Source organism: Triticum urartu, chromosome 2A (assembly GCF_056163025.1).
Source record: "Triticum urartu cultivar PI428250 chromosome 2A, HENAU_Tu73, whole genome shotgun sequence".
NCBI classification, from domain to species: Eukaryota; Viridiplantae; Streptophyta; class Magnoliopsida; order Poales; family Poaceae; genus Triticum; species Triticum urartu.
Window position 1 is genome coordinate 697,137,689 of NC_141874.1, and position 27,222 is coordinate 697,164,910.

At 45.0% G+C, this 27,222-nt stretch overlaps 1 protein-coding gene and 1 long non-coding RNA gene across 9 annotated transcripts; one reads left to right on the plus strand and one right to left on the minus strand.

The window, feature by feature from the left end:
• Window positions 1-614: 614 nt before the first annotated feature.
• On the minus strand, window positions 615-4,011 carry LOC125539821 (uncharacterized). 8 transcript variants are annotated; one of them, XR_015617450.1, is made up of 5 exons: window positions 3,352-4,010; window positions 3,090-3,147; window positions 1,710-3,019; window positions 1,066-1,149; window positions 615-919 (listed from the first exon to the last, which is right to left on the minus strand). It is a non-coding gene; the product is annotated as an uncharacterized LOC125539821 (long non-coding RNA). The 8 variants fall into 8 exon arrangements; XR_015617445.1 differs by having other exon boundaries at window positions 1,066-3,019; window positions 3,352-4,011; XR_015617449.1 differs by having other exon boundaries at window positions 615-2,285; window positions 2,380-3,019; window positions 3,352-4,009.
• A 16,427-nt stretch (window positions 4,012-20,438) lies between these two features.
• On the plus strand, window positions 20,439-25,048 carry LOC125539816 (disease resistance protein RPM1). The gene is made up of 4 exons (XM_087544987.1): window positions 20,439-20,745; window positions 20,856-21,184; window positions 21,744-22,157; window positions 23,212-25,048. Exons 3-4 carry the CDS (start codon window positions 21,749-21,751, stop codon window positions 24,732-24,734), a joined length of 1,932 nt encoding a protein of 643 aa, XP_087401113.1. The 5' UTR covers window positions 20,439-20,745; window positions 20,856-21,184; window positions 21,744-21,748; the 3' UTR covers window positions 24,735-25,048.
• Window positions 25,049-27,222: the final 2,174 nt, after the last annotated feature.

The following is a 27,222-nucleotide window of genomic DNA, read 5'->3' on the forward strand; positions in this document are numbered from 1 at the left end:
TTTTCGTTTGAGATGAGACGAGCACGAGACGATCTTAAAACCTAACACTTTTTTTGGAAGCTTCTTAAAACCTAACACCGAATTATTACTTCCAACTAGTAAGCGTGCACATGCAACGCACGTAATTCTTTAGCAAGGATGTATACAACTTTGTTTTCACAAGGTTACTTTAAAACCAACATTTCACAAATGATATGCTTTTTTATTGAGAACACATCTTATCTTGTTTCAGCATGCAAGGTTCCAGCAACAGATGTGCCTGGGTTAACTGTTAAAGTTGTGTAAATTCTCACTGCATTATCATACATTGTATTATCTCTATAAGCTGGACATTAGTCTATAACCCATGTACTCTTTAATATATAAGCGTGCAAGTTACATTCAGAGTGAACATAGCCCAGCTGAACAAGAAAGGGGGCACTTAGCCTACCGAAAGAGTGCTATGTGTTTCAGCACTTATTGAATGCAAAAACCGTCTGCATAATTTGCAGACCATAGCACAAAACAAGATCAAATCTTTGAAAGGACTTAAATTTAGGAACGGATGGAGTATATTTTGCACTGCTGTTTTTAGAGAAGAATATAAAATAGGATTAAAGGAGACATGCAAGTAATGGAGCAGGGAAATGATCTTGTCCTATTCTATACAGCTTTGCATTGCAAGTGTAGACCGTACATAGTAGGAAAATGACCACAGTGCAAACACATATTCACAAAGGACACTAAACACATGATTCAAATACGTCGTTTGGATTAAAATATGCAAGTTCACATCATGATAGCCAACTTTCACTACAACTCTCTTTCAAATTGTTTGTCCTGTGATGTGGCAAAGATATTCTCATACACTTGCAAGGATCATAAACCACCATGATTTCCCATCATCGATTAAAAAGTTCCTCTGCAGTATTTGGTCATCCTGTGCACAAATCATATATATGTAAATCTCAAATGAATGATTGAGATGGAACTATAACATCAAAACTATAATTGTCGAATGATTGATAATGTGAATCGCACAATCAGAATAACAAAGGAGATAAAAAAACATTCGACACTCGATACCCTTTAGGTACAAATGCCACCCGCTCATCACCCAAGTTCACAAGAACAGCTCCAATGTGTGACCAAACGCGACTCGGCTCCAGCCTGCAGGCATCCAAAGTGAGATGGTGTGACAGCTTCATGTTGCGGAAAGTAGTGGCTACTCTCGGGTGTAGTACACCCGAGTTAGCAAAAGATTGAAAAAATGTGATCAAACATTGTCCAAAAAATCTAAACTTTTGGGACATAAAACATTATCAGATGTGTGAGGTCCTTGCAAAATTTCATCTAAATATAACATCTGAGGAGCTCTCACCAAAAATAACAAAATCACTGCTCAAACAGTGCACAAAACTTTCAGCAGCGATTTTGTTTTTTTCGGTGAGAGCTCCTCGGATGTTATTTTTCGATGAAACTTGACACGAACCTCAAACATATGATAAAGTTTGATGTAGCAAAATTTCAGATTTTTTGGATTTCGTTTGATAAACTTTTTTCAAAGTTTTTGCTAACTCGGGTGTAGTACACCCGAGAGTAGAAAATCCAGTCTCTTCATGTTGCTGTAACTCTTCATAGTATACAACAAAATCTGATTCAAGCTTAACCACAACAATAGAAAACAATTGCTAGACAAAATATATTTTTTGCATAACCAGCAGGCACACCTCAAATTACCCAACTTTAATCAAAGTGATATATATGGTTCACGCTCAGCTCCCATAGCCATTCTTGTGCAGAAGAATGTTGGGCACATCACCTGGAAGGCACGGACATGCATGACTCACGGTAGTCTTGGTATATCAGTTTTTAATACTTTTGCATATAAACATCTTACTACAGTAAAGTGTGCTACCAAGTTATATTTGTATAGCTACAGAGGTTTCCGGTATACCTGAATATTTGCTTGGCCATTAGCATGTTTAGATGACGGAACATCTTCAGTTAACTGTGCTAAGTCATGCTGAAAAAAAATTACAGGGATCCTGAAGGAAAGAACACTGAATATGTCGAAGATAAGAACACTGAAGACTTGGAAAATTTCCTATGATACAAAGTATTGTCCCAGGTTACATTGTCCATCTTGGTCAGATCCAGAAAAAACTTCACCATCATAGAAGTGTTTACTATAAAATTTAATTGTATATTATGAAAAATATTCATGTGCACACAATCGCCTATACAAACCGGGGACTTCCTTCGCCATAAGAACACTGAAGACAACGAAGAAACTGACTCCAATGCTGAAACTATTTCAGGGTCATTACAAAAAGGAAGAAAAGACTTGGAAAAAAATATTAGTGATTCGCACAAGGAGATGTGGAAACAGTAGCACACCTTCTGTTACACTTAAGTGCGCAGCAAACTGCTTCTGATAGAATATTGACAAACATGCAGGCATGTGCGTGCACCATGCTTGTTGTGCAGCAAATCCTAATAAGAATTATCGGTGGTATAATCCTATGCTACCTAGACAAAATGAGGAGCAAAATAATAATATTAAAAAATTGTCTCGCACTGAAACAAAAATCAATAGCTCACCCAAGAATGCTACCTGAATATGAGCATCTAAATCATGTTCATGCTTAACTACAAAAAGGATAATGCCAAGGAGGCGGAGATGCAAGATAAATTAACAACATCGGCAGTGAGTTGTGAAAGAAAGCCCTAGTGGATAACATCACCAATTACTTGTTTATAGTTTGGATCCTTTCCAATGTAGACATTAGCAATAATTTTCTATGATACCGTGCATATAGGCTAATAATTAAAATGCAAAATGTCAAGATTTGGAAAGTAAAAGGAATCTAATTAGAGTTTTCTGCGAGAGGATTGTTACCAATCAAACAATCAGGAGTATCGTGTTTTGGGTGCATCTCTGTTAGCAAGTGCAGACTCAAGATCGAGTGTTGCAGAAATGATTTCTTCAGTAATATCAGTGTTATATCAGTGCCTTCTCAAATTACAGCAATCACACCTGCAAGAAATTTAGCAGTAAGCATGTTGGTTTCTAGCCACACTGAACATATAGAAACACAACACCATACTGATTCCTTTGGAGTTGTTGCCTCTGCAGCTTTATGTGCTCCCTTTCAGTGGTTCAACCTGGACAGGATTTGAACAAATGTCAGTGTTAAATCTAGCAAAAAACCGAAACAAAAAAAGATCATATATGGATGAACAAAGGCGTGGAATATATGAACACAGAGAGACTGAAATAGAGAGAGGGCTAGCTATATAGAGAAATCAATTAGGGGAACTCATCGAACATGTGGTGGGTATCCAGACGCTACATGGTGCAGTCCCTACCAGTGTGCCTCCCTGTAGGAACGGGCGCAGGGGCATTATGCATCCCTGGTGCGAGTTCGAGGAACAGATTTGCGGAGTCGATTGCCTAGCCGGAGAAATCCATCTTCACGGCCGAGCCCGGGGTGTCCCACGCCGTCGCTGATCGACGGAGAAGATAGACCCCGCCGCCGCCGACGCAATCTGAGCCCGCTGCCGACCGCCGCTTGTGCAGCCCACCTGGTCGAGATCAGCCGCCTCGATGCCCGGGCGCGCCGCCCCCTCCGACAACCGCCAGGCGCTCTCAGGAGAAGCGCCGCACACCAGCACCTCATCCACAATCCCGCGGCCGTGCTCCGCCTCCCTGTGCGCACCTCACCGCCCGCCGCGCCACCCGCCTCCACACCGGAGAGACCACCGCGTCGCCCGCATGACGCCACTCCCCCGCGCGTGGGAGGCCCGTCGGGGCGCACCGACTTCGCCCGCCGCCTACGACGGCCGGGCGCCGCCACCGCCGCCGGCGTCGACAGCCAGGGGAGCTCGGGGAGGGAGGCACTCACGGGGCTAGGGTTAGCGCCTTCAGAGCCGCCCACGCGAGCGGCACAGGAGGAAGGGGAAAAATCGATCGGTCCTTGTCGATCCGGAAATTCAGGGTGTCGCACGCGAGGACCAGGACGCGGAGGACAAAAAGTGGCAGACCATCTGCTCGGCAGAACGTTTGATCTCGGACGTTGATTTGGATGGCTCACTGTTGATGCAATATGGACAGTAGGATAAGTTTAAGTTGATTTGATTAGAGGGTTCTGATTATCCTGTGTACAATTTATTGTGTGGAGTTAGGGAAAATTATGTTTGCTCTTTTAATAGTAGTATAGATATAGATATAGATGTGCCTGCAGACGAGGACGACGACTATATAGCCGCCGATGCGGAGACATTGACAAGACTTTACGAGCCGATCATGGTCGCATCAAAGTTCGCCGTCGGCAAGGTACGAGATGAGGTGCACGCCGTCGCCACGTCGACCTTCGCACCGAGCAACGGCCACGCGCACGCAGATGGGGAAAGGGCAGATGCGATCGAGGCCTCGCTGAGCATCGACGTTGGGGCCGGCACTGGCAGGCACACCGGCGCGCTGGTTGGTGCGGCGGCGGAAGAGGAGGCGTCACAGAGCAATGTCTTCGACCCTGTCAACGTCTCGGCCGACAAACACGCACGCGCCTCGCCCGGCGTGGCGGCGAAAAAGAAGGTGCCGGCTGGTGCGGCGATGGAGGCGCGGACCAAAGCTCCCGACGCCATCGCCGCCGTGGAGGCCATCCTGGGTTACACCTTCGCGGACAAGGCCCTGGTAGAGGCGGCACTCACGCACGGCTCCTTCAGCGGGTCGCGGGCCGGCGGCGCGGGCGCGACGTACGAGCGGCTCGAGTTCCTGGGCGACCGCGCCATCAACGTGGTGGTGGCGAGCCACCTGTACAGCGCGCACCCGGCGCTGCGCCCGGGCCCGCTCACCCGCCTCCACAGCCTCAACGTCGACCGCGAGAAGCTCGCTCGCGCCGCCGTCGCGCACGGCCTCCATCTCTTCCTCCGCCACGCGACGCCCTTCCTCAAGCAGCACGCCAAGGACTTCGCGGCGGAAATCGCCGCCTACCCGGTCCACTCCAACGGGCAAGTCAGGGCGCCCAAGTGCCTCTCCGACATCGTCGAGTCGCTCATCGGTGCCGTGTTCGTCGACTCCGACGGCGACAACGAGCAGGTCTGGCGGGCGTTCAGGCGTCTTGCAGACCCGCTGATCGGGCCGGAGATGGTGGGGAAGCAGCCGATGATGGAATTCAACGAGCTATGCCGGGGCAAGATGCAGGCCAAGATCGTGAAGAAAGACTGGGCCAAGAGCCACACTGTGAAGGTGGTCATCGACGGGGAGACGGTGGCGGTCGCGACATACGGCAAGAACAAGCACGCCGCGCGGAACCGGGCCGTCAAGTCGGCGCTGGACATTATCAAAGCTAGGAAGGAGAAGGACTCGACGGGCACACTTACGTCGGCGCCGCATGATAAAGACAACAAGTCGGTGGGCGGTGACCATTGCCCTCCGACGAATGAGCAGCCGGTGCTTCTGAGGAAGAGGACGGCGATGACAGAGGCTAGACAAGAGTGGAAGCCGCCAACCTTGGAGGAATTGCTCAATCGAGTCTTTAATTTCACTGGATAATTGCTCGTGCAACGACATACATATTTTAGAGGATCAACATCAATCGTGTTTGACATATATCTTGCATCCATCATATTCTAGATTTTGTTAAGATTTGATTTCATTATGGATAGAGTAAGGTAATGAAAGTTTTGAATTAGTTGATATTTCGGTAAATGAGTATGAATAGGAGAACACAAGGAAAGTTTTGGTTTAATTAACATTTTGAAAGATTTTATTTGATATGATTGAGTTAGTGCAAAACATGATTTTGATAGGGTGTGTCTAGGGCACATCTAGATGTGCTCTAGTTATTGCACATCTAAATGAGTGAATCAAGTATAAAGAGGAAAAGAAAAATATCCACACGAATCTCAACGCAAGATCAATGACATAGGACTTAGATGTGCAATACTTATGGCACATCTAGATGTGCTTTAGCAAAACTGATTTTGATAAGATTTGATTGAGTTGATGTAGAACTTAGTTTTCAAGAAAAGTACCGATTCAGTTTAGATTATTCTAAACCAAAGAAAGGGGAGGCGGCGAAACCAAATTTGGTTTGGTTTGATTATATGAGTAGGGGAAAGCAAAGAAAGTTTTCATTTAGTTCAGGTTTTGATATGATTTGGGTATGGATAGGGAAGGAAAGGAAAGTTTGATATAGTTCATATTTTGAGAATATTTGATTTGATTTGATTGAGTTATTAATGTAGGACATGGTTTGATAAGATTCAGTTGAGTTAATGTTGAACATGATTTTTAAGTAACTAGCAAAAATACCTGTGCGTTGCAGCGAGAGAAAATTTAACTTCCCTAGCATAGACTAAAATATAAACCATTATTTAATTTATGATCCACGACAATTATTCCCAAGATGAAAAAGAATTATGCTTTCAATCATACAGTCTTTGCAAAATGATCATAGTTCAGTTTGCCGCTTCATAGTTTCATTCTCACCTCCATGCCACAATCAAATGGGAAGAACGAAAAGAGTGTTTCGGAATAAGCCCATCTTAGCCGACTTAGGGGAGAAATAGAAACGTATTATTTTTCGCCGCTCCACAATTGAATCGAAGAAGAAAAAGAGTGGAGTGTTGGGGAACGTAGCATAAATTCAAAATTTTCCTACGTGTTACCAAGATCTATCTATGGAGTCATCTAGCAACGAGGGAGGAGTGGATCTACATACCCTTGTAGATCGCGCGCGGAAGCGTTCAAGAGAACGGGGTTGATGGAGTCGTACTCGTCGTGATCCAAATCACCGGAGATCATAGTGCCGAACGGACGGCACCTCCACGTTCAACACACGTACAGCCCGACGATGTCTCCCACGCCTTGATCCAGCAAGGAGAGAGGGAGAGGTTGAGGAAGACTCCATCCAGCAGCAGCACAACGGCGTGGTGGTGGTGGAGGAGCGTGGCAATCCTGCAGGGCTTCGCCAAGCACCACGGGAGAGGAGAAGTACTTGGGAGAAGGGGAGGGCTGCACCAGAACATTGGTATGGCTGCCCTCCCACCCCCCACATATATATAGGGGCAAGGGAGAGAGGGGGGGCGCAGCCTTGGCCCTTCCTCCAAGGAAGGGTGCGGCCAGGGAGGAGTCCCTCCTCCCCAAGGCACCTAGGAGGTGCCTTCCCCCTTTAGGACTCTTCCTTTCCTTATCTCTTGGCGCATGGGCCTCTTGGGGCTGGTGCCCTTGGCCCATATAGGCCAAGGCACACACCCCTACAGCCCATGTGGCCCCCGGGGCAGGTGGCCCCACCCGGTGGACCCCCGGGACCCTTTCGGTGGTCCCGGTACAATACCGGTGACCCCGAAACTTGTCCGGTGACCAAAACAGGACTTCCCATATATAAATCTTTACCTCCGGACCATTCTGGAACTCCTCGTGACGTCCGGGATCTCATCCGGGACTCCGAACAACATTCGGTAACCACATACAAACTTCCTTTATAACCCTAGCGTCATCGAACCTTAAGTGTGTAGACCCTACGGGTTCGGGAGACATGCAGACATGACCGAGACGTTCTCCGGTCAATAACCAACAGCGGGATCTGGATACCCATGTTGGCTCCCACATGTTCCACGATGATCTCATCGGATGAACCACGATGTCAAGGACTTAATCAATCCCGTATACAATTCCCTTGTCTATCGGTATGATACTTGCCCGAGATTCGATCGTCGGTATCCCGATACCTTGTTCAATCTCGTTACCGGCAAGTCTCTTTACTCGTTTCGTAACACATCATCCCGTGATCAACTCCTTGATCACATTGTGCACATTATGATGATGTCCTACCGAGTGGGCCCAGAGATACCTCTCCGTCACACGGAGTGACAAATCCCAGTCTCGATTCGTGCCAACTCAATAGACACTTTCGGAGATACCCGTAGTGTACCTTTATAGCCACCCAGTTACGTTGTGACGTTTGGTACACCCAAAGCACTCCTACGGTATCCGGGAGTTGCACAATCTCATGGACTAAGGAAATGATACTTGACATTAGAAAAGCTTTAGCATACGAACTACACGATCTAGTGCTATGCTTAGGATTGGGTCTTGTCCATCACATCATTCTCCTAATGATGTGATCCCGTTATCAACGACATCCAATGTCCATGGTCAGGAAACCGTAACCATCTATTGATCAACGAGCTAGTCAACTAGAGGCTTACTAGGGACATGGTGTTGTCTATGTATCCACACACGTATCTGAGTTTCCTATCAATACAATTCTAGCATGGATAATAAACGATTATCATGAACAAGGAAATATAATAATAATCAATTTATTATTGCCTCTAGGGCATATTTCCAACAGTCTTCCACTTGCACTAGAGTCAATAATCCAGTTCACATCGATATGTGATTAACACTCAAGGTCACATCCCCATGTGACTAACACCCAAGAGTTCTGGGTTTGATCATGTTATGCTTGTGAGAGAGGTTATAGTCAACGGGTCTGAACCCGTCAGATCCGTGTGTGCTTTACAAATCTCTATGTCATCTCCTAGATGCAGCTACCACGTTCTATTTGGAGCTATTCCAAATAACTGTTCTACTTGAAACTATTCTAAATTGTTGCTCCATTATACGTATCCGGTATCTCTACTCAGAGCTATCCGGATAGGTGTTAAGCTTGCATCGACGTAACCCTTTACGACGAACTCTTTTACCACCTCCATAATCGAGAAAATTCCTTAGTCCACTAGTTATTAAGGATAACTTTGCCCGCTGTCCTGTGTTCCATTCTTGGATCACTCTTGTACCCCTTGACTGACTCATGGCAAGGCACACTTCAGGTGCGGTACACAGCATAGCATACTGTAGAGACTATGTCTAAGCATAGGGGACGACCTTCGTCCTTTCTCTCTATTCTGCCGTGGTCGAGCTTTAAGTCTTAACTTCATACCTTACAACTCAGGCAAGAACTCCTTCTTTGACTGATCCATCTTGAACACCTTCAAGATCATGTCAAGGTATGTTCTCATTTGAAAGTACCATTAAGCGTTTTGATCTATCCTTATAGATCTTGATGCTCAATGTTCAAGTAGCTTAATCCATGCTTTCCATTGAAAAACACTTTCCAAATAACCCTATATGCTTTCCAGAAATTCTACGTCATTTCTGATCAACAATATGTCAACAACATATATTCATCAGAAATTCTATAGTGCTCCCACTCACTTCTTTGGAAATACAAGTTTCTCATAAACTTTGTATACACCCAAAAATCTTTGATCATCATCAAAGCATACATTCCAACTCCGAGATGCTTACTCCAGTCCTTAGAAGGATTGCTGGAGCTTGGCATACTTGTTAGCATCTTACAGGATTGACAAAACCTTCCGGTTGTATCACATACAACCTTTCCTCAAAATCGTCGAGGAAACAATGTTTTGATATCCTATCTGCAAGATTTCATAAATAATGCAGTAATCGCTAATATAATTCCAACAGACTCTTAGCATCGCTACGGGTGAGAAAGTCTCATCGCAGTCAACTCCTTGAACTTGTCGGAAAAACATCTTAACGACAAGTTGAGCTTTCTTAATGGTGACATTTACCATCATTGTCCGTCTTCCTTTTAAAATCCATATGTACTCAACAGCCTCACGACCATCGAGCTGTTCTGTCAAAGTCTACACTTTGTTTCCATACATGGATCCTCTCTCGGATTTTATGGCCTCGAGCCATTTATCGGAATCCGGGCCCACCACCGCTTCTCCATAGCTCGTAGGTTTATTGTTGTCTAGCAACATAACTTCCAAGACAGGATTACGTACCACTCTGAAGTAGCACGCATCCTTGTCATCCCACGAGGTTTGGTAGTGACTTGATCTGAAGTTTCATGATCACTATCATAAGCTTCCACTTCAATTGATGTAGGTGCCACAAGAACAACTTCCTGTGCCCTGCTACACACTAGTTGAAGAGACGGTTCAATAACCTTATCAAGTCTCCACCATCCTCCCACTCAATTCTTTCGAGAGAAACTTTTCCTCGAGAAAGGACCCGATTCCAGAAACAATCCCTTATTGCTTTCGGATCTGAGACAAGAGGTATACCCAACTGTTTTGGGTGTCCTATGAAGATGCATTTATCCTCTTTGGGTTCGAACTTATCAGCCTGAAACTTTTTCACATAAGCGTCGCAGCCCCAAACTTTTAAGAAATGCCAGCTTAGGTTTCTCTAAACCATAGTTCATACGGTGTCATCTTATCGGAATTACGTGGTGCCCTATTTAAAGTGAATGTGGTTGTCTCTAATTCCTAACCCATAAACTATCGTGGTAATTCGATAAGAGACATCATGGTATGCATCATATCCAATAGGGTGCAGTTATGATGTTCGGACACACCATCACACTATGGTGTTCCAGGCTGTATTAGTTGTGAAACAATTTCCACAATGTCTTAATTCTGTGCCAAACTCGTAATTCAGATATTCATCTCTATGATCATATCATAGATCTTTTATCCTCTTGTCACGACGATCTTTCAACTTCACCCTGAAATTACTTGAACCTTTCAATAATTCAGACTCGTGATTCATCAAGTAAATATACTCAACATCTACTCAAATCATCTGTGAAGTAAGAACATAACGATATCCACTACATGCCTCAGCACTCATTGGACTGCACACATCAAAATGTATTACTTCCAACAAGTTGTTTTCTAGTTCCATTTTACTGAAAACGAGGCTTTCAGTCATCTTGCCCATGTGGTATGATTTGCATGTCTCAAGTGATTCAAAATCAAGTGAGTCCAAACGGTCCATTTGCATGGAGTTTCTTCATGCATATACACCAATAGAGATGGTTCGCATGTCTCAAACTTTTCAAAAACGACTGAGCCCAAAGATCCATCAACATAGAGCTTCTTCATGCGTTTTATACCGATATGACTTACGTGGCAGTGCCACAAGTAGGTGGTTCTATCATTACTATCTTATATCTTTTGGCATGAACATGTGTATCACTACGATCGAGATTCAATAAACCATTCATTTCAGGTGTAAGACCATTGAAGGTATTATTCAAATAAACAGAGTAACCATTATTCTCCTTAAATGAATAATCGTATCACGATAGTCATAATCCAATCATGTCTATGCTCAACGCAAACACCAAATAACAATTATTTAGGTTTAACATCAATCTCGATGGTAGAGGGAGCGTGCGATGCTTGATCATATCAACATTGGAAACACTTCCAACACATATCGTCAGCTCACCTTTAGCTAGTCTCCGTTTATTCCGTAGCTTTTATTTCGAGTTACTAACACTTAGCAACCGAACCGGTATCTAATACCCTGGTGCTACTAGGAGTACTAGTAAAGTACACATCAACACAATGTATATCCAATATACTTCTATCGACCTTGCCAGCCTTCTCATCTACCAAGTATCTAGGGTAATTCTGCTCCAGTGGTTGTTCCCCTTATTACAGAAGCACTTAGTCTCGGGTTTGGGTTCAACCTTGGGTTTCTTCACTAGACCAGCAGCTGAATTGCCGTTTCATGAAGTATCCCTTCTTGCCCTTGCCCTTCTTGAAACTAGTGGTTTCACCAACCATCAACAATTGATGCTCCTTCTTGATTTCTACTTTTGTGGTGTCAAACATCGCGAATATCTTAAGGATCATCATATATGTCCCTGATATATCATAGTTCATCACAAAGCTCTAGCAGCTTGGTGGTAATGACTTCGGAGAAACATCACTATCTCATCTGGAAGATCAACTCCCACTCGATTCAAATGATTGTTGTACTCAGACAATCTGAGCACAAGCTCAACAATTGAGCTTTTCTCCTTAGTTTGTAGGCTAAGAAAATCGTCGGAGGTCTTATACCTCTTGACGTGGGCACGAGCCTGAAATCCCAATTTCAGCCCTCGAAACATCTCATATGTTTCACGACGTTTCAAAACCGTCTTCGGTGCCTCAATTCTAAACCGTTTAACTGAACTATCATGTAGTTATCAAAATGTGTATGTCAGATGTTCGCAACATCCATAGACAACGTTCGAGGTTCAACACACTGAGCGGTGCATTAAGGACATAAGCCTTCTATGAAGCAATAAGGACAATCCTCAGTTTACGGACCTAGTCCGCATAATTGCTACTATCAACTTTCAACTAAATTTTCTCTAGGAACATATCTAAACAGTAGAACTGAAGCGCGAGCTACGACATAATTTGCGAAGACCTTTTGACTATGTTCAGGATAATTAAGTTCATCTTATGAACTCCCACTCAGATAGATATCCCTCTAGTCATCTAAGTGATTACATGATCCGAGTCAACTAGGCCGTGCCCGATCATCACGTGAGACGGACTAGTCAACGTCGGTGAACATCTTCATGTTGATCGTATCTTCTATACGACTCATGCTCGACCTTTCGGTCTTCTGTGTTCCGAGGCCATGTCTGTACATGCTAGACTCGTCAAGTCAACCTAAGTGTTTCGTGTGTGTAAATCTGTCTTACACCCGTTGTATGTGAACGTTGGAATCTATCACACCCGATCATCACGTGGTGCTTAGAAACGAACGAACTGTCGCAACGGTGCACAGTTAGGGAGAACACTTTCTTGAAATTATTATGAGGGATCATCTTATTTACTACCGTCGTTCTAAGTAAACAAGATGCATATACATGATAAACATCACATGTAATCAAATAATAGTGACATGATATGGCCAATATCATATAGCTCCTTTGATCTTCATCTTGGGGCTCCATGATCATCTTGTCACCGGCATGACACCATGATCTCCATCATCATGATCTCCACCATCGTGTCTTCATGAAGTTGTCTCGTCAACTATTACTTCTACTACTATAGCTAACGGTTAGCAATAAAGTAAAGTAATTACATGACGTTTATGTTGACGCGCAGGTCATAAATAAATTAAGACAACTCCTATGGCTCCTGCCGGTTGTCATACTCATCGACATGCAAGTCGTGATTCCTATTACAAGAACATGATCAATCTCATACATCACATATATCATTCATCACATCCTTTTGGCCATATCACATCACATAAGTTAGACGTCCTCTAATTGTTGTTTGCATGTTTTACGTGGCTGCTATGGGTTTCTAGCAAGAACGTTTCTTACCTACGCAAAACCACAACGTGATATGCCAATTGCTATTTACCCTTCATAAGGACCCTTTTCATCGAATCTGATCCGACTAAAGTGGGAGAGACAGACACCCGCTAGCCACCTTATGCAATTAGTGCATGTCAGTCGGTGGAACCAATCTCACGTAAGAGTACGTGTAAGGTCGGTCCGGGCCGCTTCATCCCACAATGCCACTGAATCAAGATTGGACTAGTAACGGTAAGCATATTGAACAAAATCAACGCCCACAACTACTTTTGTGTTCTACTCGTGCATAGAAACTACGCATAGACCTAGCTCATGATGCCACTGTTGGGGAACGTAGCATAAATTCAAAATTTTCCTACGTGTCACCAAGATCTATCTATGGAGTCATCTAGCAACGAGGGAGGAATGGATCTACATATCCTTGTAGATCGCGCGCGGAAGCGTTCAAGAGAACGGGGTTGATGGAGTCGTACTCGTCGTGATCCAAATCATCGGAGATCCTAGTGCCGAACGGACGACACCTCCGCGTTCAACACACGTACAGCCCGACGATGTCTCCCACGCCTTGATCCAGCAAGGAGAGAGGGAGAGGTTGAGGAAGACTCCATCCAGCAGCAGCACAACGGCGTGGTGGTGGTGGAGGAGCGTGGCAATCCTGCAGGGCTTCGCCAAGCACCACGGGAGAGGAGAAGTACTTGGGAGAAGGGGAGGGCTGCACCAGAACATTGGTATGGCTGCCCTCCCACCCCCACATATATATAGGGGCAAGGGAGAGAGGGGGGGCACAGCCTTGGCCCTTCCTCCAAGGAAGGGTGCGGCCAGGGAGGAGTCCCTCCTCCCTAAGGCACCTAGGAGGTGCCTTCCCCCTTTAGGACTCTTCCTTTCCTTATCTCTTGGCGCATGGGCCTTTTGGGGCTGGTGCCCTTGGCCCATATAGGCCAAGGCGCACACCCCTACAGCCCATGTGGCCCCCCGGGGCAGGTGGCCCCACCCGGTGGACCCCCGGGACCCTTCCGGTGGTCCCGGTACAATACCGGTGACCCTGAAACTTGTCCGGTGACCAAAACAGGACTTCCCATATATAAATCTTTACCTCCGGACCATTCCGGAACTCCTCGTGACGTCCGGGATCTCATCCGGGACTCCGAACAACATTCGGTAACCACATACAAACTTCCTTTATAACCCTAGCGTCATCGAACCTTAAGTGTGTAGACCCTACGGGTTCGGGAGACATGCAGACATGACCGAGACGTTCTCCGGTCAATAACCAACAGCGGGATCTGGATACCCATGTTGGCTCCCACATGTTCCACGATGATCTCATCGGATGAACCACGATGTCAAGGACTTAATCAATCCCGTATACAATTCCCTTGTCTATCGGTATGATACTTGCCCGAGATTCGATCGTCGGTATCCCGATACCTTGTTCAATCTCGTTACCGGCAAGTCTCTTTACTCGTTTCGTAACACATCATCCCGTGATCAACTCCTTGATCACATCGTGCACATTATGATGATGTCCTACCGAGTGGGCCCAGAGATACCTCTCCGTCACACGGAGTGACAAATCCCAGTCTCGATTCGTGCCAACTCAATAGACACTTTCGGAGATACCCGTAGTGTACCTTTATAGCCACCCAGTTACGTTGTGACATTTGGTACACCCAAAGCACTCCTACGGTATCCGGGAGTTGCACAATCTCATGGTCTAAGGAAATGATACTTGACATTAGAAAAGCTTTAGCATACGAACTACACGATCTAGTGCTATGCTTAGGATTGGGTCTTGTCCATCACATCATTCTCCTAATGATGTGATCCCGTTATCAACGACATCCAATGTCCATGGTCAGGAAACCGTAACCATCTATTGATCAACGAGCTAGTCAACTAGAGGCTTACTAGGGACATGGTGTTGTCTATGTATCCACACATGTATTTGAGTTTCCTATCAATACAATTCTAGCATGGATAATAAACGATTATCATGAACAAGGAAATATAATAATAATCAATTTATTATTGCCTCTAGGGCATATTTCCAACATGGAGCAGCCTAGCTTAGCCCACGTGTCTGAGAAATATAAACGGTGTGTGGTACATTCGTATATAGATGACGGCCGAAACTATAATTGGACGGAAGAATCCTTCCTTCCTTTAATATTAATATATAATAATTAGTATACATAAAATGGGATTAGGGCAAAAAAAATCGAGGACCTCATCGAGGAGATGACGGAGTTTGCAACATCTGGTTCATGACCATGGAGGGCACGGATCATGTTGCGTGCAGCCAACAACAAAAATTAAACCATCAACAAAATATAGGAGGTTGACGGCATCTCGATGAATATTGTTGTCAGTAATTGGAGAATTTTCGTACAGAGCACGATGATTATTTTTTGAATGGATGAACATTTTTTATAACTCGTGAACATTTTTTTAAATAGGTACACATTTTTGGAATGGGAGAACATTTTTTGAAATTAATGAACATTTTTATTTGACAAAGATTATTTTTTAATGCATGAATATTTTAAATCAGCGAACATTTTTTGAATTGATAAACTTTTTTCTGAAATTCACGATCATTTTTTATTTTTGTGAACATTTTTAAAAAAATTCATGAACATGTTTTGAATTTGCAGAACTTTTGTTAAAATTCATAAACATTTTTCTACTTATGAGACATTTTTCAAAATTCAAATTTTATTTTAGAACTTTTCTGAAATCGCAAATTATTTAAAGAAGAAAAAAGGGGAAGTTCCTCCCTGCTAATGGGCCGGCCCAATAGGGCGCGCGGGAGGGTAGCATATAACATAATATTCCTCTATCCTGTTAAAACGTTGTGGGTAGATGGAAATGTATCTGGTGCACCCGCACTTGTGGTGCTACCGGTGCACCGGATGCCATAGAATATTTTTTTAAATCTGAAAAAAAAATTCTACCATGTTAACACAACATCAATTTATGATGTCACAAAATTTCGGATAAAAAATTGAAATGTTTTTTGAGATACAAAAATAACAAATTTGACACCAGTGTGATAATGGACCAAATCTAAAGCCCAAGTTATGTTGTGTACTATTCAGTGTTGAATTTATCATTTTTGTTTTCCGAGTTATGTTTAGAATTTTGACTTGAAATTTTGTTACAACCTACATTAATGTTGTATGACTATGCTAATTTTTTTCCAGAATTTTTTAAACATTTTAAAAGCACAATATGAGTCCGGTGCACCGGTAGCACCACAAGCTCCGGTGCACCAGATATTTCCCCGTGGGTAGATAGATTGGTTGTTGTGTTGTGGCTGAACATAAGAGGGCTGGGGTTCGAGTCCCAGCAAAAGCATTTTTTTATTTTTAACATAAAACGGCAACGGACGGACGGACGAGATAGTGGGGAAACAATCCGTTTTTTAATATTATTAGGTATTAGGTATAGGTATAGATAGATAGATAGATATAGATATAGATATAGATATAGAAGTATCAGTTTAGTTTGGATTGTTCAAAACCATGGAGGGGAGGAGAGGAACGAAACCAAATTCGATGACGTTCAAACAGCAACTCCCCTTTGATAATAGAGAAGATTAGATGATCCGTTACATCCATGGTACAAGAACCCATTATTAGAAAAAAGTTATTTAATTATTGTAGTAATGTATGATATTGGTAGCCCCAATGAAATGAAACAATAAGCACTATCGTGCCATTCATATAACATATAATCAAAGGCCACTACTAGGCGCCGACGCTTTCGGCCGGTCGCCTGCCAGCCGCGTGATATAAGTCATGTGGGCCAAACGATTCTTGTGTCATCCTTGTTTTACAACTGTTTCGCAGGCAAAAAAAACAAGGAAAACTGCCCCCGACCTCGTCAAACTGCCGCAAATCTGGGCTCGCGCATGTTCCTTGCCGCTGCCTGCTTCCAACACGTAGTGCGCCCTTATCGGCGCCGCACTTTTAGGCTCCACCATGCGTCGCTGAATCCGGTTGTAGCGCTTCGTGGCCCTCGCCGAGCTAGCACTATGCTGCTGGCGAGCTCGTTGCTCCACGCTGCCCCGGTCGCAGCACCCGCCATCGAGCCGGACGTACTCCATGGATCATCACCGTCCTGCTCCATTAAACGCATGCAGCAAAAAAGCTCATTAGTCCCAGCAAAAAAATTGTTAGCCGTCGCGGGTCAGAGCTGGGACATGAATGGTTGAAGCTTTCTTCATCCCCGGTTGTAGCTTTTGTCATCGACAGTTGCAGCTTTTCATCGTCATTCATAACTTGTGTCATCTATGGTTAAAGCTTTTCTCGTCACCGGCTGAAGCTTTTCCCATCACCGTTTCTAGCAAAAAAAAGCATTGTAGCATCTTCTTCTCCCCCACCCAGTCATCGGTGGCAACTTTTTCGCCGCGGGTTGCAGCTTTTCATGTCGCCGATCGCAGCTTTCGCCATGCCGACTGTAGCATTTGTGATCACCGGTATTGCTTTCCCCAGGTTGCCATTGCAACTTTCCCAACGCCGGTGAACGCTTCTGCCATCACCGATTGCAGCACCCCATGATGCCGCTTCCTGCAAATGTGCAGCTCGTGATCACCGCCGATGTAGCTCGTGGTCACCGCCAATGCACCCCATGACGTCAGTTGAAGCTGTTTTGTTTGTTGGTTGTAACTTTTCCCCTAGCCGGTTCCATCTTTTTTCGTGGCAGCAGCTTCCGCAATTCTCCGACGCAACAAAAATACTAACCGGTCCCAGCAAAAATTCCTGCCGGTTGTAGCCCTGTGTTATGCCGGTTGAAGCACATCGACTCGCTGCATGTGCCATACAGCGTTCACGCTCCAGTCATCTACGGGTGCCCCCTGTTTTGCAACTGCCAGCGATCATCGTTCCCAGCTCCGGCGGGTGCTGGTCATCGTGTGCCCCCTGTTCTAGGATCTCCGGCTGACGGCCATGTCGTCCATAGCAAGGAGCAGCGCGAGGTGTGCGGGATGGGCACTGGATAGAGATATTTGGGGAGGGAAAGACGAGACAGAGGTGGGAGAAGATAAGGCAAATCCGTCATTGTGTGGGCCTCCCCAGGGCCCCGCGTGGGTGCAACCAATCAGGCGTGTGCGAGCGGGAGCGTCTGGCCGAGTGTTCCGCCGGCGCTCCGTTCCCAAACGTTTTCCATAATCAAATGAGAAACAAAATATATTTTTAGATAGCCCTTCTATATATTCAAAGTTAAGCTACCTTGGAGCATAAATTGATGCGTGCCTTAAAATTTTAATGTGGAATGTAAATAGGGCAAATCAAATAAAAGTATGCCTATCCTATTCGACAACAAAGAAAAAATAAAAGCAGCCAACCAAAATGCTAAATTAGTCTTGATGCGGTGGAAGCTATATTCTGACAAGCAACCATCAAAGTAGAACAAATTTAAGATTTTTATGGGTAGAAACATAACATAGTACTCCCTCCGTTTCTTTTAGTTTGCAAGTAAAATTTGGTCAAAATTAAACTTTGTACAGTTTGAGTTTGACTGAGTTTGTAGAAAGAAAATATCAACATTTATAATACTAAAAGTATATTTTATTACTGATTTCATATTGTGAAAGTTGATATATTTTTCTATAAACCTAGTCAAAGTTGATAAAGTTTGACTTTGACCAAATTTTGTATGCAAACTAAAAAAACAGATGGAATACTACCTTTGTAAAACCAATTCAAACGAGATGGGCGCTTAGTAGTACCCTATACCTGTTCGACACTAATAAGAAAGCGTTGTATGTGTATATCATTGCCTTTATCATTATTTGTAAAAAGAAGATTATTGTCTAATTAATCATGAAAATTGGGCGAAAATCATGTAACTTTTTTTGGAGACAACGAAAAATCGTATAACTAGAGCCAAGCTCACATAAAACCTCAAACACTTGGGCTGAAGCCCACGACAAACACAAACATGAGACGTCCAACCAAATACACACACAAATCAAAAGGAACCCATACCGCCAAACTAGCCAGCTATCCACTACCACCAAAAAGAGAAGTTGTGACTTCTATGGAAGAAGCAGCCCTGAAACACTCCCACAGAGGTGAAGAAGTCAACACTCCATCAGAGGCAGCGTCCAAAGCAACGCTTGATATGTCGACGATCAACATCAAGGACAACCTTGCTGCTCCACGACGCAAGGCGAAGTCCAACAATGCTGCCAAAGCCTTAAGCTGACGGAAGCGGATCCTCTAACATCCTCAAAGGATGTCACGAAGCTACAATGAAGTGCGTGTATAAAGCGAAGAAGGGATGTCAGGTTACTGTAGCAACTAATGTATGGATTTACTGTAGCATGTAAAAAATAAATCAAAAAATAATTTTATTGCACCATAATTTTGTTTGTATGTAATTTTTGTAAATGTATACAATAGATTTGCAATTTGCAAATTAATTATAATCATTTTAGGCTTAACCATATGGATGCGAAGAAGGGATGTCACGGTTATTGTAGCTTACGTGACATCCCTTGAGGATGTTAGAGGATATGGTTCCTACGCTGACACCCCTACTTCCAACCACCATACGCTTGTGCGTAGCCCACCGACACCACTTTCTGCCGCCCTGACATACCACCACCCATCCTCGAGCTGCAACGCCGCACAAGCAGTGACAAAGCCAGGAAATATAAGCGAGGGGAGCCGAGTATTCTTAATTCTTATTGGGGAGGGCCAGACCACTAAATTACACTATTTAGCTGCTACGTAATAATCATCTATTCACATGTATAGTAGCCCTAACTCAGTGTTGTTAGGAGGGGCCAGGCCCCCGCTGATCCCCACTGTCTCCACCACTGTGCACGACCCAGTTACCCGCAGTCCAAACTACATAAGACCACGACCCTCAGACCATGGCGGTCGCACCAGTTTCAGTGCCACCGCTCGACGTGTCGTCTGGCCGTTCCTGCTAGGATGTTTCGACGAGACACAACCTCACAGCCCTCGCTGCTCACGGTCACCACCCAAACCGTGCCGAGCAGAAGCCCTGCCCCATGGAGTTGTTCTCACGCGACAAATCCAAGACCGCTGCCTCGGTGCACATCAAACATCCCAGGCCGCTATCCTGACGCCCACCGACCATGACCGTAGAGAAAACCCACGCAACAACCACAAGTTGCCTCTCCAAAACGACGCCTTCAAGAATATCACGACGTAGACGTCGTCATGACCCACTGCAGAAAAAATGGTTCTTGCCCGACCAGCTTGTCTTAAACGAGTACTAATGAATCAAAAGCTTTAGAGGCACGACTTGACCTGCGAGAATTAAGAAAAGAACAAGTTGATCGTGAGAAAGAGACGGGAGATACAGCAGGTCGCCATCGCTCACTGAATGATTGCAGTAGTAGCTCCATTGCTCGCATCTTGTTCCACCTCTCATCTCGCTCTCCCCTCGCCCACCACCACCAGCCGCCTCCACTGCCACCGATGAAGCTCCAACCATCGCCCAATATGCCGTGTACAGCTCCGTCCCTGGCATGAATCAGTTTCACAACCCGGTTCAGTCTTGCTCTCGTCCACTGCAGATCAAGCTGCTCCCTCGACTCCGCTGCAGATCCCGTAGTTTCCATCAGGTACTCTGTTCTGAGCCAGAGAGTTCAATCACACGTACAGTAGTAGTTTCTCGTAATCCCACGGCTTCATGTCTTCCAAATAAGCTTTAGCTTTGGATGCTTGCCTGCAGTTTTGCTAGAGAAAAGGTTTCGCCTGTCATGCGTTCGACAGATTGTCCCACCGCCAACTAGAGGCCGAGACCGGCTGCCAAAATGGTCAATCTTATTGTACTACTAGTAGTATGCACAGTACAGTGATCTCACCCTGTTCTTGCCTCTAGTGAATCTTGTGCATCTTAAAAGTCGAAGCTCTTAACTGCGCCTGCATATGTGTCCTTGCCTGCATAGTCTGATGTTCGACTTCTCTCTTCTTATGCTGCAGAATTGATCGCACTGGTCGTTCATTCGGCATGTAAGCGCCGTCCTGCTCCATAGGCCACACACTACAAGTCTCTACAAGGTGAGTATTGGTTAGCTGATGATGTGAACCACCGGCATCAAAAGTTACCCTTTCGAAAGATAACTCTTGCCCTCTAGTTTATCAAATGTGATAAATTAACTTGTATTAAATCTGCGACAATTAATATGGATCGGAGGGAATAGATAAATGGGTTAATTGGATTCATGCCACTACAGCTTTCATGACTTGGAAATATGCCATTACAAAAACCAAACTTGGAAATATGCCACTACAACTTTCCTATACCTCTACATATGCCATTTTCTTCAATACGTGACCAAATACTGCCCATATACCTGACTGATGCTCTGCCCAAATTATCCCCTCCTCTGCTGCCTACTCTCTCTCCTCGGCCTCGCCTACCCAACGCCGCCGCGAGCTCCGCTCAGCCTAGATGCGCACGCACCACTCGCCAGCTAGCTAGATGTACCTCACCGACAAGCATGAGCCAAGGGGCCAAGGGGTATAAACTACTATTTATTCATGCATGAGCTAATTCGGTTAATTCTAGATGGCTTTTCTACTCTGTCATGTAACATGCATTATCTTTGCTGAACAGCTCAAATGGCCGAGGCTGTACTTCTTGCTGTGACGAAGATTGGTTACATTTTAGGAGATGAAGTCATCAAGGCCATCATATCTGAGCTCTCCGTAAAAGTTACTAATCTGAAGGAACTGCCGGTAAAGGTTGAGCAAATAAGAAAGCAACTGACTATGATGAGTAATGTAATAATGCAGATAGATACTGTATACCTCATTGACAAAGGTGTCAAGAATTGGATTGGGGAAGTCCGCAACGTGGCCTACCATGTTGAAGATGTAATGGATAAATATTCATACCATGTACTTAAACATAAGGAACAAAGTCGCCTGAAGAAAATATTTAAAGGAAAAGATTATGCAGTTTTCAGTCAAATTGCGGATGAGGTAGTTGTGGTAGAGGAGGAGATTGAGCAAGTTATAAAGTTGAAAGAACGGTGGTTGCAACCCTTCCAGCTTGTCCCTGACCCACTTACTGAGATGGAAAGACGGTGGTCCCAGGACAGCTTCCCTGAATTTGTCAAAGATCAAGATCTAGTAGGAATTGAAGAAAACAGGATATTGCTGACCAGATGGCTGGACACCGAAGAGACGGAGAACAATGTGATAACAGTATCAGGCATGGGCGGGTTAATTTCTTGATTTGAAAGCTGATCGTGCGGTAGACATGATCCGGCACATTGCTGCTGTTAAACCTATGAACGACTCGGAGATAGATGCGCTTGGGGTTAGGGTTCTTGATGGCTTGTGTGCCGATCTTGACCCTGCACTACACGAGACGGAGGAGGGCACCATTCCTGAGGTGTCTCTTCATGTAGACGAGCCCGAGGCACTAGAAGCAGAGAATGACTGTGCTGATCGGGCTGATGGTCTCCCTAAGCCAAAACGGACGTGGAAACGGAAGGTTTATCCCGTCTCGGCAGCACGTAGGAGTGCTAGGATCCGCACTGCAAAAAAAATTCATGATGAATTATGAGAGGCATTTTCTGGAATAGCAGAGGTCTTAGGGACTTGGCTAAAAGAAGATTTCTAGCGGAGGCTTCTCTCGAACATCATTTGGATTTTATTGCATTGTCGGAAACCGGAAGAAGCAACTTCACTTCACAATTTCTTGCCACTTTGTCCGGGGGGGGGGGGGGGGGGGGGGTAGATTTTGACTGGCATTGCCTCCCCCCTCGAGGAAGATCCGGTGGGGTTTTACTTGGGGTTAAGTGCGAAACGTTGGAAGTTCGGAGTGTAGTTTTGGGGGATTTTGCTGTCAAGTTTCGAGTTAGAACTAAGGCAGATGGGTTTGATTGGACTTTGGTGGCGGTGTACGGAGCTGCGCAACCAGATCTCAAGCCAGACTTTTTGGCGGATTTGGTTCGTATTTGTGGTAACGAACAGCTCCCCCTCTTAGTAGGGGGGGGGGGGGGGGATTTCAACATTATCCATTGGCAGCATGTTGTCTTCAAGACAAAAATTAGATGTTTATAAACAAACGTACAATCAGCTTGGACACGAGTTGTCAAACAATGATCATGTCCGAGCAATTTTAAATCTGAGCTACCATGACCTTTCAGACGATCTCAGAAACTGCTTCTTGTACTGCAGTCTCTTCCCTGAAGACTACCCCATGTCACGTGACAGCCTTGTGAGGCTGTGGGTTGCAGAAGGCTTTGTGCCGAGTAAGGGAAAGAACACGCCAGAGATGGTAGCTGAGGGAAATCTCATGGAGCTGGTCCACCGCAATATGCTTGAGGTGGTGGAGTATGATGAGCTTGGCAGGGTCAGCTTCTGTAAGATGCATGATATTATGCGTGAACTGGCTAGTTCTGTTGCTAAAGAAGAGAGATTTGCTTCAACAGATGATTACGACACGATGATGGATATTCGTCGTCTGTCATCATGTGAATGGAAAGAGGACACTGCACGGAAAGCTGAACTTTCACATCTTCGAACAGTAGTGTCAGTAATTCCATCCTCGCCTGACATGCTATCATCAATTTTATCTGCATCGAACTACCTTACTGTTCTTGAGCTGCAAGACTCTGAAATAACTGAAGTGCCAAAATCGATTGGGTCTCAGTTCAATCTGCGTTACATCGGGTTACGGCGCACCAAGGTCAAGGCACTTCCGGACTCTATTGAGCATTTGTCTCGCCTCCACACCCTCGACATCAAGCAAACCAAAATAGAGAAGCTACCACGAGGGCTTTTCAAGATCAAGAAGCTGCAGCATCTTTTCGCCGATAGATATGTTGATGAGAAGCAGGTGGAGTTTCGGTACTTTAATGGAATGCAAGCACCTAAAGAGCTGTCGAACTTGCAAGAACTGCAAACTCTTGAGACCGTGGAATCCAGCAATGACCTGGCCGAACAGCTGCAGAAATTGATGCAACTAAGAAGTCTGTGGATTGATAACATTAGTGCCGCTGAGTGTGCAAATCTGTTTGTTACCCTTTCAAATATGCCGCTTCTTTCAAGCTTGCTTCTTTGTGCAAGGGGTGAGAATGAGGCACTTTGCTTTGAGGCTCTCCAGCCAAGGTCTACAGATCTACACAAGTTGATTATCAGAGGGAAATGGGCCAAGGGGACACTAAATTGCCCGATATTTCTGAAGCATGGGACACATCTCAAGTATCTAGCTCTAAGCTGGTGTCACCTTGTGGAAGATCCACTGGAGATACTTGCGCGGCACATGCCGAACCTCACGTATCTGAGACTTAACAACATGCATGGTGCAAATACTCTGGCTCTTTCTGCAAATTCCTTTCCAAACCTGAAGACACTTATCTTAACGTGCATGCATGATGTCAGTGAGCTAAACATCAGTGACGGCGCTCTTCCATGCGTTGAAGGTCTGTATATCATCTCGCTACCGAAGCTTGACAAGGTCCCTCAAGGCATTGAATCCCTTCGCGCCCTTAAGAAGCTCACGCTGCAGTGCTTGCACAAGGATTTCAGAAGTCAATGGGACACCAACGGAATGCATCAGAAGACACTGCATGTTCCAGAGGTTCGTGTCTAGATGCAGCAGGTCGGTTCTACCTGCAATGTTTGTCTTGGATGGTGCATCTGTCATTCACAGTCGTGTGGTACATTTAATCATTCCAGTAAAATTTGTGATTATTCATACCATCAGCAACATTTTACAGTGCTTATATGTGTAACATATTTACTCAAAGTTTGGTTTCCATTGCCTTCTAGTGGCCCCCATCTGGTTTTATGTTGTTAAAGTCATATGTGCTAGTACTGATTTCATGTAATGATATGTATCATTCTTATAGAACACCTTCTGTGAATAATCCTGTCAAACATTTCATCTTATATGTGGATATATCTTGATCTTTGTCACTGTATGACCCTATGGTTTGATTCACCAAGAGGTATTGCACTGTCATTTCAGCAGCTGATGCATGTGTGTGTTTTCCTGATTAGGTGCTCAAATTTCAGATTAACAAGATCTAGAGTTAGTATCATTTTTTAGCAGCACTTATGTGTCTTCCACGGGAGTTTGGGTCCTCCTGTTTGAAGGAGACAGACTGGTATCATTTTGGTTCATCTTGATATGATGTCGGATACTCTAGGGAGAAGTAACACAAAGTGGTATATGCATTTTATGAACATGTCCTCTATGTTGACAATATGATGCGGAAAACAGTTTTCCTGGACATGAATACCTCATCTTGTGAGATTAATTGATATCAGGGGAAATTGCAGTCGGAAATGTCAATGTGGGTATGTTGTTTCCTGCCCCGGTTAAGTCCCTGCTTCAGAGGCCAAGAGCCAGAGCTTGGTCGAAGTAGAGCAAGTGTGTTTTGCTGCCATATTTTAGAGGACACAAGGATCGAAAACTTGCAATAGCAATGCAATATCTGTCTTTTCATGACAGTTATGGTGGTCTGCATTTGATCATCTTGGTATTGTTTGAGTAAATCGGTTGAATTACACGAAACCGTGTGGTACAGTTAGTGGTTGGGGACAGTTATTCGCAACACCTGGTGAACCGAACCTATTAATCCACACCCTTTCTTGCTCTTTTGCCTTTCTTCTTTGGATGATAGGGTAGCTTGCAGTTTTGTTCATGCTGCAGTCAGTGGCTACTCACATGTTGCATTGATCCACAGCAGAACAGCCTGCATGCAGTTGGCTCCGGCCACTGCCGACGTCTGCGATTTTTCTTCAGCTTGTAAGTTATGTACCATAGTACCAGTGCCAACGGGGCGACCGCCGTTCCCACTCCAACTGAGTATCATTAGAACTTTGCCAGACGCGTGAAGTGGTCGTTCGACCGAAAACCCGCATTATGGCCAGCGCACGGCCTGTCGTCGGCCACCACGACCGCTAAAACCGAGAGAAGCAAAATCAAGCATCAGCTACAGCTAGTATAACGAGAAGCCAAAACTCATGTTGTATCCCTACCTGAACCCGCCATAAGGAGAACCACAAGCAGAAGCTAGTTAAGTTGATAAGTCAGGGGGCTATTGCCCCCCCCCCCCCTCCCCAATTGTATATCTTCGACATTTTTTTATGTTTCAGCATTTAAATAGTAAGAAAAGGACACATTTCAAACTCGAATTAATCACTCGGTTTGAATTATAACCCTTATCTTCGAAACCGGGCGTATTGCACCCTCCACTTACCACAACGTTTAAAAGACAACCCTAGTCCCGTTTTTGGGCTGGTCAACCAGTCTTGACTAAAGCCAAAGCTGACTGGTGGGTCAGAGCAGCTCGGGGCTGGAGATGGCTTGGGGGTGCAGCGCGTGCGGCCGGTCTACGGTCGTCGCCGGCGGCGGTGGGCCTTGGCGATGGAGGAGTCCCAGGCAGCGGCGACAGGGGACTGGGGGTCGGGCTCGGAGTTGACTCAATCGAGATGAGAGAGAGGGGTGGGTTTAGATACTGCTTCACGTGAACCGGTTTAGCCCAGGCATGCGCATCTACTTTTATTTGGTCTATGCTGGTGGAGTGAGATGGTTGGGTGCCCTTGAAGACGCATGTGTTACGATTTCCAGATTGTCCAAGCTGTAAGCGCGATGATAGAGCACACACCAATCTACGGACTGGTTGGTGACGTGTGAGAAGCAGCAATCCACTAGTCGATGAACCCAACAGTGTCGCCGGGTGAAGCAATGGTGAGGCGCCACCAGTATAATCTCTCGTGCCAAACAATACGAGAAGCAACACATCCAGAGACTAGATGGTTGATGGTTTCGTCCTCTTGGTCAGATAGGATGCAAGACTAAATGTGAGGTAGTCCATGGTGAGCAAGCCTCTCAGCTGTCCAACACCTGTCCAGGCTCACTAGATAGAGGAAGAACTTGACGCTCAGGGGAGCCCAAGGGTTCCATATGAATTGTTAGTGAGGCGTCATAGTGGAGCCATGAAACAACGCAAGGTAGCAAGACTTGACAGTGCAGGAAGTGTTGTCCGTCCATCTTCATTAGATGCTGTCAGAAGTTAGGGATAGAAAGTAGCCTCGTAGGCGTCATCAAATGTCGATGTATTGGACCCTAG